Source organism: Cervus canadensis, chromosome 14, assembly GCF_019320065.1.
Source record: "Cervus canadensis isolate Bull #8, Minnesota chromosome 14, ASM1932006v1, whole genome shotgun sequence".
Classification (NCBI taxonomy): domain Eukaryota; kingdom Metazoa; phylum Chordata; class Mammalia; order Artiodactyla; family Cervidae; genus Cervus; species Cervus canadensis.
Window position 1 is genome coordinate 41,861,202 of NC_057399.1, and position 12,995 is coordinate 41,874,196.

At 42.2% G+C, this 12,995-nt stretch overlaps 1 protein-coding gene across 1 annotated transcript; it reads left to right on the top strand.

Moving 5' to 3' along the window:
* The first annotated feature begins 1,145 nt into the window (after positions 1-1,145).
* Positions 1,146-2,033, top strand: LOC122452940 (probable E3 SUMO-protein ligase RNF212). The gene has a single exon (XM_043486757.1). The coding sequence runs from the start codon at positions 1,179-1,181 to the stop codon at positions 2,031-2,033; it is 855 nt and encodes a 284-aa protein (XP_043342692.1). The 5' UTR covers positions 1,146-1,178.
* The last annotated feature ends 10,962 nt before the right edge of the window (positions 2,034-12,995 follow it).

The following is a 12,995-nucleotide window of genomic DNA, read 5'->3' on the forward strand; positions in this document are numbered from 1 at the left end:
AGTACCTTTAGACTGGATTAACAAATTTGTTCAGCTTTCCAATTTGATTATTTTTTGTCTCCTTCAATCACAGTGTAAACAAAGTTTATGAGTATTTTAAAGGACACAAAGAAAAGCAGGCTATCTATTTCATATGCCCTGAGGCTCACAACATTTATATAAGATGATCACTGCCCCATGGTAAACTATGAGTGGTGTTACATCAGTGAAACACTATTCAGAAGCCCCAAATAATTAACAAGTGAAGAGCTTACAGGTGTTTCAGAAAGAGTGATAAAGAGTTTGTGCAAAAATGCTGTGTGTGCCACATCCTGGCAGGAGACACTCATTTCTCCAGCTTCCAGGAATGTCGTCCTTGGTGAGAGGGAGCTGCTCCACCCACCCAAGGTGATGCCCCCACTCCCAGAGACAGCTTATTTCCAATGGCTGGCCTGTGCTGCTACCTGGACATTCAAACTCCTTGCCTCGAATTGGGACAATTCAGAAGAGCCATTCCAGTTCAGGATTGGCTGGGGTCTTTGTTGAAACTTTGATGGACATCATAGTTCATCTTTTCCCTCTACCCAATCTTGTTTCCCTTACTCCCCCATAGGTGCTCTCCCAAGGGCATCCCCAGTAAAAGTCCTGAAAGCCAATATCCATTGAAGACTGTTTCCTAAAAGATTCAACTTATAGCATGGCAGACTATTATTTGCAAACATATGGCTTTCCCTCTCTGTGGGAATCTTACAACTCCATACCTGTTGATGTCAGGCTGAGCCTTGTCATATTACGTTCTCACATAAGTGAGAAATGCCACTTGTGAGCAGAAGCTTAAGAGTCATTAGGTGATTCTATCATTTTTATTTTCCTACTGTGTGTCATGATAGGAGCATATAGAACTGGAACTTTAGCATGAGTCCAGCAATAAAAGGTATATACAGCTGATCAGAAGTGGCCCACCACTGACATGTAATGTAAATGAAAAATAAGGTTACTATAAGCCACTGAGATTTGGGGGTTATTTAACACTGCCACATAGCTGACTAAACAAGGTGAGATAATAACCTCACCAAATTATAACCTAAAATAATACTTTTAAAAGTACTCCTCTTTGGGCCAGGCGCAGATCCCGCGCCCAGGTCTCGCGTTGCTCTCGCGCGGCTCTCGCGCGGCGGCGGCACGACCCTGGGTCAGACATGGCCAGCTGGGTGTTCTGTAACCGCTGCTTCCAGCCGCCCCAGGCGACGTCGTGCTTCAGCCTGACCAACTGTGGCCACGTGTACTGTGACGTCTGCCTGCGCAAAGGTAAAAGGGATGAATGCTTGATTTGTAAAGTTGCATGTCGTACAATTCTACTTTCAAAACATACGGACTCCGACATCCAGGCGCTCTTCATGGGCATAGACAGTCTGTGCAGGAAGTATGCAAAGGAGACCTCCCAGATCTCAGAATTTCAAGAAAAGCACAGGAGGAGACTGTTAGCCTTCTATGGAGAAAAGATTTCTCAGTTGGAGGAGTCCCTCAGGAAGTCGACGCTGCGGGTGGAACAGCTGCAGAGGGTGAGGTCGTCACAACAAGCAGTTTTCAGCACAGTAAAAACTCCAGCTTCAACGCCTTCAGCAAGGCCAAACGGACCTCTGTTCCAGTCCCGTGACTCATCAGCCTCTGAAAGGGTCGAGTCCATGGAAGTTGACCTCACACCCTCTCCAAGGAGAAAGCCTGAGGTCACCGCTGGCCCACCGAGGATCTCCCTGCTCAGCCCACCTCGGGATGGACGCATGGGCAGCATCGCCCATCGCCCTCAGCACCTTGGCCTGATGCCCCGATGCGCCAGCGAGCCCCAGGCGCTCAGGATCCCGGCCCTGCAGATGCCCTGTGAGTGGCCAAGGCAGAGCCCGGCACCCGCGGCGGGCAGAGGAGCAGCGCCCAGGCAGCCCATCAGCATCTCGGGGCTGATGCAGAGGCATCAGGGCCTGCCAGCCTTGGGGGACTTGTGCACAAGTGAGAGCAGGCTCCTCCCATCTGGGTGTCCGCGGGGGGCTCATGCATGACAGCAGGCTCACCCCCGTCTGGGTGTCCGTGGCGCCGGCCTGCCTCTTCCTGACAGAGCGACTCAGCCACATGAGTGAATAAATGGTTTTTGGGCTCTCAAAAAAAAAAAAATAATAAAAGTACTCCTTATTGAAACATGTATATTATCATATGTGAAATAGATCACCAGTCCAGGTTCAATGCATGAGATGGTGCTCAGGGCTAGTGCACTGGGATGACCCTGAGGGGTGGGATGGGGAGGGAGGTGGGAGAGGGCTTCAGGATGGGGAACACATGTACACACCCATGGCTGATTCACGTCAGTGTATGGCAAAAACCACTACAATGTTGTAAAGAAATTAGTTTCCAAATAAAATAAATAAATTAAAAAATAAAAATAAAAGTACCCCTTTCCCATTCTTTTAATTCTCAATATCTCTAACATTTAGACTTGTCCTTGAAAGTGAAAAGTGAAAGTAGCTCAGTCGTGTCCGACTCTTAGTGACCCCATGGACTATACAGTCCATAGAATTCTCCAGGCAAGAATACTGGAGCGGGTAGCCATTCCCTTCTCCAGGGGATCTTCCCAACCCAGGGATTGAACCCAGGTCTCCTGCATTGCAGAAGAATTCTTTACCAACTGAGACCAGGGATGCCCAGGAATACTGGAGTGGGTAGCCTATCCCTTCTCCAGCAGATGTTCCTGACCCACGAATCCTAGGAACATCTTTTTCTGCAGCTTAATTTCAACTGCCTACCAAAATGTAACTTCGTCTCTCTTGATCCTCTTCCTGAGCAAAACAAGGTCAAAAAATGAGTAAGAAACCTCTGAGTCTCCTTGAATGTTATGGAGGATGAGGGAAGCAGAGGACCAAGAAAAGAGAGAGGCCTCACACTAAGAGAGAGAATTTCCTTAGCAGATTGTGGTAGAAGGAAGAAAGGAATGGAAATTTATCATCTTTGCGCTTATCCTTGTTCATTAATATGAGGATGGGGGAACACTACGCTAAGAAATATGACAGGATGACCAAGACCCAAAGGTTAGCAGTATTTGAGTGGAGATATTATGGGAAGTTTTCTTCTATTTAGTTCTCTGTGATTGCAAAGGCATTTATTTTTTTAACTTTCTTTTTCAAAATCACAAATATAATTTATTTATATAACTTTCGTGACTTCTAATGACCTACAGATTAAAACTCAGACTTTTATCCCATCATATCAAAAGTACTCTTTAGATTTGCCTTTTCTGTCCTATGGCATCTTGGTCCCCAAGCCATAGTGTATCTGGACTGTTCTTATGACCAAAGCAATGATGGGCTTGGGATAACCTCTATTTTACACATATTTTTCTCTCTGTTTAGAGCTACAGAACTCCCTATCCTTCTTCAAGACGCATCAAAGGTATTTCTAATGAACACAATTTTCTGTGGCTAAAAGAAACCAAATAGTTTCTAAAAGAACAAATATCCGTGATCAGGCAACTGCTACTGTCTCAATCCACATGCCCATGTTACCTGATGGGTGTCTGGAGGCAAGCTCAGGTGATGGAGAATGGAGCTGGAGGGAGGTATTCTCAATCCAGGAATAAAAGCATGTGTCAAAACCAGGAAGAGGGACAAAGGCATACAAGCATCAGGCAGTGTGGAAGAACACAGTCTGCCAGGACAGCAATCACCTTGCTGGGGCACAGGATAGGAGCAAAGGGAAGAATGATGGAAGAAAAGGCCAAGACAAAGTCAGGGGCCTGGTGTGAAGGAGTCAAGGTGATGAGGGGAAGCCCCTCACTATCTACTGTCTGTCAATTGCACGGTGGCATTCTCAAGACACTCACAACTTGCTGTATTAATTGCTACAGCCACTGTGTAAAGCAGTATGGAATTTCCTTAAAAAACTAAAAATAGAGCTACCCTATGATCCTGCAATCCTACTCCTAGGCATATATCCAGAGGAAAATATAATTTGAAAAGATACATGCACTCCAATGTTCACTGCAGCACTATTTACAATAGCCAAGAAATGGAACCAACATAAATATCCATCGACAGAGGAATAGATAAAGATGTGGTCCACACACACACACGCACACACACACACACACACACACACACACACACACACAAAGGAATATTACTCAGCCATAAAAAAGAATGAAATAATGTCATTTGCAGCAACACAGATGGACCTAGAAAATATCATATTAGGTGAAGTAAGCCAGGTAGGAAAAGACAAGTATCACATGTTATCACTTTTTTGTAGAAACTTAAAAAAAAAAAAACCAACTTATTTATTACACAGAAGTAGATCCACAGACACAGAAAATATGCTTATGGTCACCAAAGGGGAATTGGGATGGGAAGGCATAAATTAGGAGACCAGGATTAACATATACACACTACTAAATATAAAATAGATAGCCAACAAGGACTTATTATACAGCATAGGGAAGTATGCTCAATATTTTCTAACAACCTATAAGGGAAAGAATCTGAAAAGATACATACATATATCTATATATCTATATCTATCTATCTATCTATCTATCTATATATATATATATCTGAATCACTGAATCACTTAATATCTGAATCACTTTGCTATATACCTGGAACTGGATGTGAGAGTTGGACCCTAAAGAAAGCTGAGCACCAAAGAATTGATGCTTTTGAACTGTGGTGTTGGAGAAGACTCTTGAAAGTCCCTTGGACAGAAGGGAGATCAAACCCGTCAATCCTAAAGGAAATCAGTCCTGAATATTCATTGGAAGGACTGATGCTGAAGCTGAAGAACCAGTAGTTTGGCCACCTGATGCGAAGAGCTGACTTATTGGAAAAGAGCCTGATCCTGGGAAAGACTGAAGGCAGGAGGAGAAAGGGGAGCTGGTCGGATGGCATCACTGACGCGATGGACATGAGTTTGAACAAGCTCTGGGAGTTGGTGATGGACAGGGAAGCCTGGTGTGCTGCAGTCCATGAGGTCACAAAGAGTCGAACACAACTTGAGCAACTGAACTGACTAACACCCAAAACTAACCCAACACTGTAAATCAACTACACTTCAATAAGAAAAGTTAAAAAATACCCACAAAGAACAAAATCCTGGTGGGATGATCTAGAAGTTTCTCCTATCCTAGGAAAATTGCTCTTTAAGTATTTTTCTGTTTCCCTGACACTGTCAGATTAATTATTAAATCAAAGGCCCAAGATTTTTTTTAAATCCCAAGATAACAATGAGATGTGACTTCTATTTGCCCTACAAAATCTGCATCCATTTCTTTCATAAAGGAGACTCAAAATATCAAAATGATGATGATGAAGAGTGAAGTTAGTGATGATTTTGTTCCTGAGTCCATGTTTTATGAATTCATAAATGTTCATCCCATTTGATAGTGTCTCAGAATCTCATGCCTTCTGATGGAACTTCACAGCTTACAAGGTTTCTGCAAGTTTATGACCACATTAAGATTACTCTTCTGAACAGTGTTGTGAGAGAGGGCTTGCTGGGTCCATTTCACAGGTAAATGGACTGAGTTGTAACATGAAAATGATGTGTCCTCCCGGGAAATGCTTTGAATCTGGTCAATTCTGACTTTACATTGAGAGTCTGCTACTTATCAACTGAGTAGACTACTTAATCTCTTTGAACCTCATATTCTTAATGTTTGACAAGGGATGATAAATACGCCTCACAGGGTTTTATAAACATTTCAGTGAGGTTTCAGCCCATGATAGCAGGGTTATGGCGGCAGTGATTGTTCTTACTGCTCAAGGGGCAGAGCTCGGGTTTGAACGCACTTAATTAAACTAAGGCAGGGCTTTCTCTCTCTCCTTTGTTACAACACAGACATGTCCACAAGGATGGGATGGAGGGCAGGCAGGACCTCATTTGTCAAGTCTCTAAGAGATTTGGCCTGACTCTTATTCTTCAGACTTATGTTGCTCTACCGTGTTTCAGGAGATATAGTCATTATTCTGATAGAAAGTGTCTCATCACATTATATGAAGGGATAGGGTCATAGATTTTGTTGTAGATTTTGGATTACCAGGAATAAGCATTGATAATTGAGGCAGAAGTATTTGGGACTTGCTAAATGTGATTTCACAGGTTTTTAGAAAGGGAGAAACATGTTTCCATGTAAGTCAATCACTAGGTCTTTCAAAAGAGGAAAGTCTCTGAATGTACTTCATTGTTAAATTCTCCCACAAGAGCATAACCTTAATGCTGAAAGCAAGAATGTGTTGATTATGAAATGAACATTGTGGGGGCAAGGATGTTGTAACTCCCTTATCCGTTCATTACTAGGAACAGAACACTTTGGGCTCCTACGCAACTCAAAGTAGATGTCCGTTCGTTTTTCTTGGATGAATATTGAATCTCGAAAAAAAGATGGCTGAATGGACCTTTTGCAGAACAAGGATGAGTGTGTCTGGCACAAAGTGAAAAATATGAAAGACTTTCTTTCATCTCCAGGTGAGGCTCTTTTTCTTCTTCCCTCTGTACTCTTCTTTTGCAGGTAAAGCTTGTTTCGTAACATGGGGAAGATCTTTTGAGGCTAAAGGATTATTATTTATTTCTCATTAATTAAAGTGGCAGAAATCCTTTGAAGTAAATCAATCAGTCCTTTTAAGTTAGATCAGATTTCACATCAATTAAAGCCACCATCACTGAGCAGACCCATGGAAGTTCACCTCTTCTTTAAAAACATTTGAGGGTTTGGCTGGTACATGAATTATTTTCTTAGGGGAGGGGTTTCCTGGTTTGTCCTTTATCTTAAGAATTCCTGGTGGGATGTTGCATTGGAATTCACATTTTCAGTCCTCCACTCATCAGATAAATACTATTTCTCCACATTTAAATTCAGCAAAAGCCAAAAATGATAAAAAAAAAAAAAAACAACAGCAACCCCTTTCCTCATGTAAGGATGCTATATTCAGGATAATAACGACCACTGTTATGTTTGATTCAACACTTTCAAAGTTCTCATTAGGAAACACTGAACACTCTTGGGTTAGTTGTCAGGTTTCTTATTTTCATTTTTGGCTCTTTTATCATATTACATGCCCAAGCATAAACATCACATTCTAATTCCCACCAGCATCATGGAATTATGAAGGGGTCTTTCATTTGCTGCTGTGGGCAGAGGTCCTTCTGAACCTGGACTGGCTTCCTCCATCCGAGGAGGCTCTTTCCATGTTAAGAAAGTTGCTAAGATAAATCACAGCAAGATCCTCTATGACCCACCTCCCAGAATATTGGAAATAAAAGCAAAACTAAACAAATGGGACCTAATGAAACTTAAAAGCTTTTGCACTACAAAGGAAACTATAAGTAAGGTGAAAAGACAGCCCTCAGATTGGGAGAAAATAATAGCAAATGAAGAAACAGACAAAGGATTAATCTCAAAAATATACAAGCAACTCCTGAAGCTCAATTCCAGAAAAATAAATGACCCAATTCAAAAATGGGCCAAAGAACTAAACAGACATTTCTCCAAAGAAGACATACAGATGGCTAACAAACACATGAAAAGATGCTCAACATCACTCATTATTAGAGAAATGCAAATCAAAACCACAATGAGGTACCATTACACGCCAGTCAGGATGGCTGCTATCCAAAAGTCTACAAGCAATAAATGCTGGAGAGGGTGTGGAGAAAAGGGAACCCTCTTACACTGTTGGTGGGAATGCAAGCTAGTACAGCCGCTATGGAGAACAGTGTGGAGATTCTTAAAAAACTGGAAATAGAACTGCCATATGACCCAGCAATCCCACTTCTGGGCATACACACCGAGGAAACCAGATCTGAAAGAGACACGTGCACCCCAATGTTCATCGCAGCACTGTTTATAATAGCCAGGACATGGAAGCAACCTAGATGCCCATCAGCAGATGAATGGATAAGGAAGCTGTGGTACATATACACCATGGAATATTACTCAGCCATTAAAAAGAATTCATTTGAACCAGTCCCTAATGAGATGGATGAAGACTGGAGCCCATTATACAGAGTGAAGTAAACCAGAAAGATAAAGAACATTACATACTAATGCATATATATGGAATTTAGAAAGATGGTAATGATAACCCTATATGCAAAACAGAAAAAGAGACACAGAAATACAGAACAGACTATTGAACTCTGTGGGAGAATGTGAGGGTGGGATATTTCAAAAGAACAGCATGTATACTATCTATGGTGAAACAGATCCCCAGCCCAGGTGGGATGCATGAGACAAGTGCTCGGGCCTGGTGCACTGGGAAGACCCAGAGGAATCGGGTGGAGAGGGAGGTGGGAGGGGGGATCGGGATGGGGAATACGTGTAAATCTATGGCTGACTCATATCAATGTATGACAAAACCCACTGAAATGTTGTGAAGTAATTAGCCTCCAACTAATAAAAAATTAAAAAAAAAAAAAAAGAAAGTTGCTAAGATACAGTGCTACAACAGATGAAGTAGTGGTTGTTAGAGTATAGTTGCATGGTTTTGACTCCTTCTTTTGTGGCTAAGAAGATATCTGCTTTTATTTCTGAGAGAGACACTCAGCATACCCACTCTTTGCTATTCAATGATCTCACCTTGTGTGTGCATACTCAGTCATGTCTGACTCTTTGTGACCCCATGGACTGCGGCCCGCTAGGTTCATCTGTCTATGGGATTTCCCAGGCAAGAATACTGGAGTGGGTTGCTATGTCCTACTTCAGAGGATCTTCCGAATCCAGGGATTGAACCTGTGTCTCCCGTGTCTCCTGAATTGGCACGCGGAACCACCTGGGAAGCCTTTTAGCAAAAGTTTATGGACCTGAATACTACTTGGGTCCTTTCCTCTAGGCATGAACCATATTATAGGAAGACTGGTTATCCCCTTGCTTCTTCTGAGTGCTCAGTCTTTTGAGGCCCTTCAGACCTAAGGGCCATTCCCAGTTGCCCATTCTCTGCTCTGCCTAAGGAAAGATCCCCTGGAGGTCTTTCCCACCACGATACTCAAAGTCCTCCAACAGCAGTGTGTTGCTTTATTTTCTCCTTTCAAACTATGCCTGTGGCTCTTAAATTTTTGAAAAGCCACTTACTGATTCCAAATACGTTCTCCTTAAATCTTCAAGGAGGCAAAATGTTTAAAATCTTCAAATCACATTGATGCAATCTTTTAAGTGTGCTTCTGATACAGACAATATGATCTGTTCCCTGGTCTCCTCTCTGTACGGCAGTTCTATTAACATCCATCTTCCACTTTCCAGTGAAATCAAACACCAGGGAGAAAGCTCGGTCCAAGGAAGGTTACTGTTGCAAGTAGACTGTATCCACAACTTTAAAAATGGGAAACAAAGCAAATGATGCCATTTTCATGGTTCTGAGAGATTGCATGGAGGCAAGCTGAGGTCAAGGGGAAGGAAGTCAGGTTCATCTCATACATCCCAAACATGCATACAAGGATTCCAGGATCAGCAGAGTTCCTCAGTGTTTTTTCACCAACATCACAGCAGCAACAGATTGAAGAGAAGTGAACTTTGTGTCTAAGGAGGGAACTTAGAGACAGAGAACCAGAGAACTCTGGACCCTTTGAATGGGTCTAATGCCTAATTTCCTGAATTCTTCACTAAAGACTGCTTGTATTTTAAGAGCAAAGTAAGCTATTCCAAGCACTGACTGGGAGCTAACATGAATCTGTACATTTTTTCATTTTTTTAGGTTTCCAGGTGCAGTATAATTATAAATAAGGACTGGCTGAACCAAGATGACCCTAATTATCTTTATTAAAAACACAGATGGAGAGGCGATAGAAGCTAGTGTGTAAGAACCAATTCTTAGACCAGAACTATGTTTAAAGATAAACTAAGGGCTTAGAAAATTCCAGGTTTGGTATACTGTCCTATATTTAATTTTTTTACAGATTATCTTAAATTTCTCCTGCTCCAATTCAGAAATTATTACAGTGTAGTGATTAAGGCTCTACTACCAAATATAGTTTGCATTCCATGTTCTCCACTTACTAATTGTGGAATATTGGGCAAGTTATTGAAATTTTCCAAGCCTCAATCTCTTCACTTGTGTAATGGGAACAATAAAAAGCTGCCTGGTGAGAGAGGGCTGTTGTGAGAATTCAAAAAGACAAAGCAACTGAAGTACTGAGCTCAGACAGGCAGCAAACACTCTCCATTGTTGCTATCATTTAATTTGGATGATTTGACTTTGCTGATTTCAGCAGAAGTGAACCCACAAGAATGGCTTCACCTTCAGAATCTGTTAGCTTCCATTTTTTCTTTCCACCACCTCAGTTTCCTCTTGTCATGACATAGAGAAACCTTGGCACATTGCATGTGTTTCATAGCTCATCCAAGTCATTTCCATATTTCTTAATAAACGAGGTGCCAACACAATCCCAATGGCATTTACTATTTCCCAGCAAAGAAAATGTCCAATTAGAAATATTGAAGAGTCTATGTCCATAGCACCCTGAATGCACCTGATCTCATCTGAACTTGGAAGCTAAGCAGGGTTGGGCCTGATTAGTACTTGAATGGGAGAAGTATTGAAGACTCTCCTTCCCAGAGCCAGATTTCTCCCTAGTGATCTTCTCAGCCAATAATGGATTCAGGGAGTTTTTAGACATCTTGGGAAATAAAGCATCCACCATTACATTTTACTTTGTCTTCTATGAACACAAAATGATCCACACTTACTGCTTGGTTTGTGACACTTATAGTGGGCACTTTGTATGTTCTTTTCCACAAATTGAAGTATTCACAAAGGTCTACAAAACTTAGGTCGTTGTTGTCTTTCAAGACCAAGCTACACAATATTCCACACACTCAGAGGTACTATATAATCATTCTACAAGTCACGAGATGCCCACAAAGTCATGAGAATCTGCACAAGGGTTGACCTTGCCCAACATGCATGACTTGAATGGAATGTCGAATTTCACAGAAAAATACTTTGAGAAATGGAGCCTTAAGTAATATGCCAGTTATCCAAGTCTCTGGATGCTTTTTTGCTGCATTGCAGGACTTGTGGAGATCTTAGATCTCCTACCAGGGATTGAACCCGGGCCCATGGCAGTGAAAGCGCTGAGTCCTAACCACTGGACCACCAAGCGCTCGCTAGGTTTCTAGTTTGTACCTTGTTACTAGGAAGGAGCCCTGCCAAATGTTAATTTGGGATTATTTCATACTATAGTCTGTCAGAGTCACGCCATTGATCTGGGGGGAATCCCCTATGACCTGAACATGGAGCAGGTGCTAAGTGACACGCACGTATATGTAAAGATACTTTCAAGCAGTGTCTTGAACATTAGTTCAAGTCATTTTGGCCAAGGCGGTCCTGCTGATTCCTCCTAAGAGCGTTCATCAGTGTCTGGGAGGTTGTGTCCTAGAGAATCACCCGGTCTCAGTATAGAGTTTGGGATCTCTGAGATTCTTTTATCCTCAAAAGGAGGCAGGGAAAGGGAGGAAATGAACTAAAGCCTATTGAACTCCACTGTGTGTCAGACACTGTTTTAGAGACTTTTCAGATGCTATCTGGTAACACATGAGGCACTTTATATGCCTCACAAGAACTCCTTTGAGAGAATCCTGTAACACATTTGTATTCATCTTCCAGCATCCATTCCGTGGAGTCACCCATCCCTCATATATACACTTATGCCTTCGACCCTGATGAGTTGTCAATTACCAAGCCTTTAAGTCCTCAGACATTGAGGTGGTTATTTGGGACAGGCTAGACAGAGCAGATATCCTCTGTGAGTTACACCTGCTAGAAGAGCAAAGATCTCTTTCTTTTGATTGATTGAATAATGGACATTTCCCCTGATACTGTTGACAGGCATTCTCAGGATGAAATAACAAAAAGAGAGAAGTAAAACTGAGCAATTGGGAAAGTACCATAACCTTAATATATCATTCATATTTTTTGAGCTCCTGGTTCCTACTTTGCCTGAAACTGAACAGACTGCTGTGGATTCCCACTTTTCTCCCCTGAATCCAGTTTGCTTATGTCACTGGTAACTTAAAGGGTCCTAGACAAACAAAAGAGCTATTATATTCATTTTATGAGTGAGCAAACCAAGACTCAGAGAGAGAATAAAGTTTTCTTGTCCCCAAAGTGGCAGGGCTGAGATTGAATCCAGATATCTTATCTCCAAAGTTTGTGTTCTTTCTATCCTGGTGCCTCCCTGGAAGGTCAAGAGGAGTTGTAGAACTCTTCCAGATGTCTGAATTCCCCAAGAGTTGAATTAAGTCTGCAAAATAGACCAAGGTTTATTCAGTGATTTTCACATTTGATGTGAGCCCAATCAGAAAAGCTCACTAACAGAAGACTCTGGAATGGAACCAACCTGCTTGCTCTGCGTGACTCCAACTTCCTATTGGGCAGCGTGGTTGAGCAGGGAGGCCACAGACTAGCAGAATACTAAATCCCAGCTGAAAGACAAGCAGATACATTCCCAAGGACAACTTCACATGATGAGAAATAACTTAGACCATCCCCAATGCAGAACAGGGATGGACAGGAGTGGGGCATGGACTTCAGGGGAAATCAGGGTGTCTAAGAGTTTGAAATCAGAGGAAGTATGATGGGGGTCTTTGTCCTGGGAAGTATTGGCTATAGGAGCTGGTCTAAGAATTGTCTGCAAACATGCACAGTGATGGAAATGAAGGAGGAAACAGACAGAGCTGGACTCCATCGTAGGCCAGGCTGCAAACATTAGGCTGCACGCATGGTCACCCTCCCAATGGACTCTGAACTTTGTGCCCGGTGTCTGTAGAAGTGGCATACCAATGGGAAACCAGACCCGCCAGATAAAAGAGCCTCAAGACTTGTACTTGGACTCTCCATTGCCTAAAAGAATATACTAATTATCTCTGTAAGAGAACAAAGTTGTAAATTCCATTATGTTTATCTGAATATGACCACAGTCCTATTGATAAATGTCTACTGTTTGCCTAGTCTTGTGACACATGAATCATGGGTTAATTTTGATCGGAT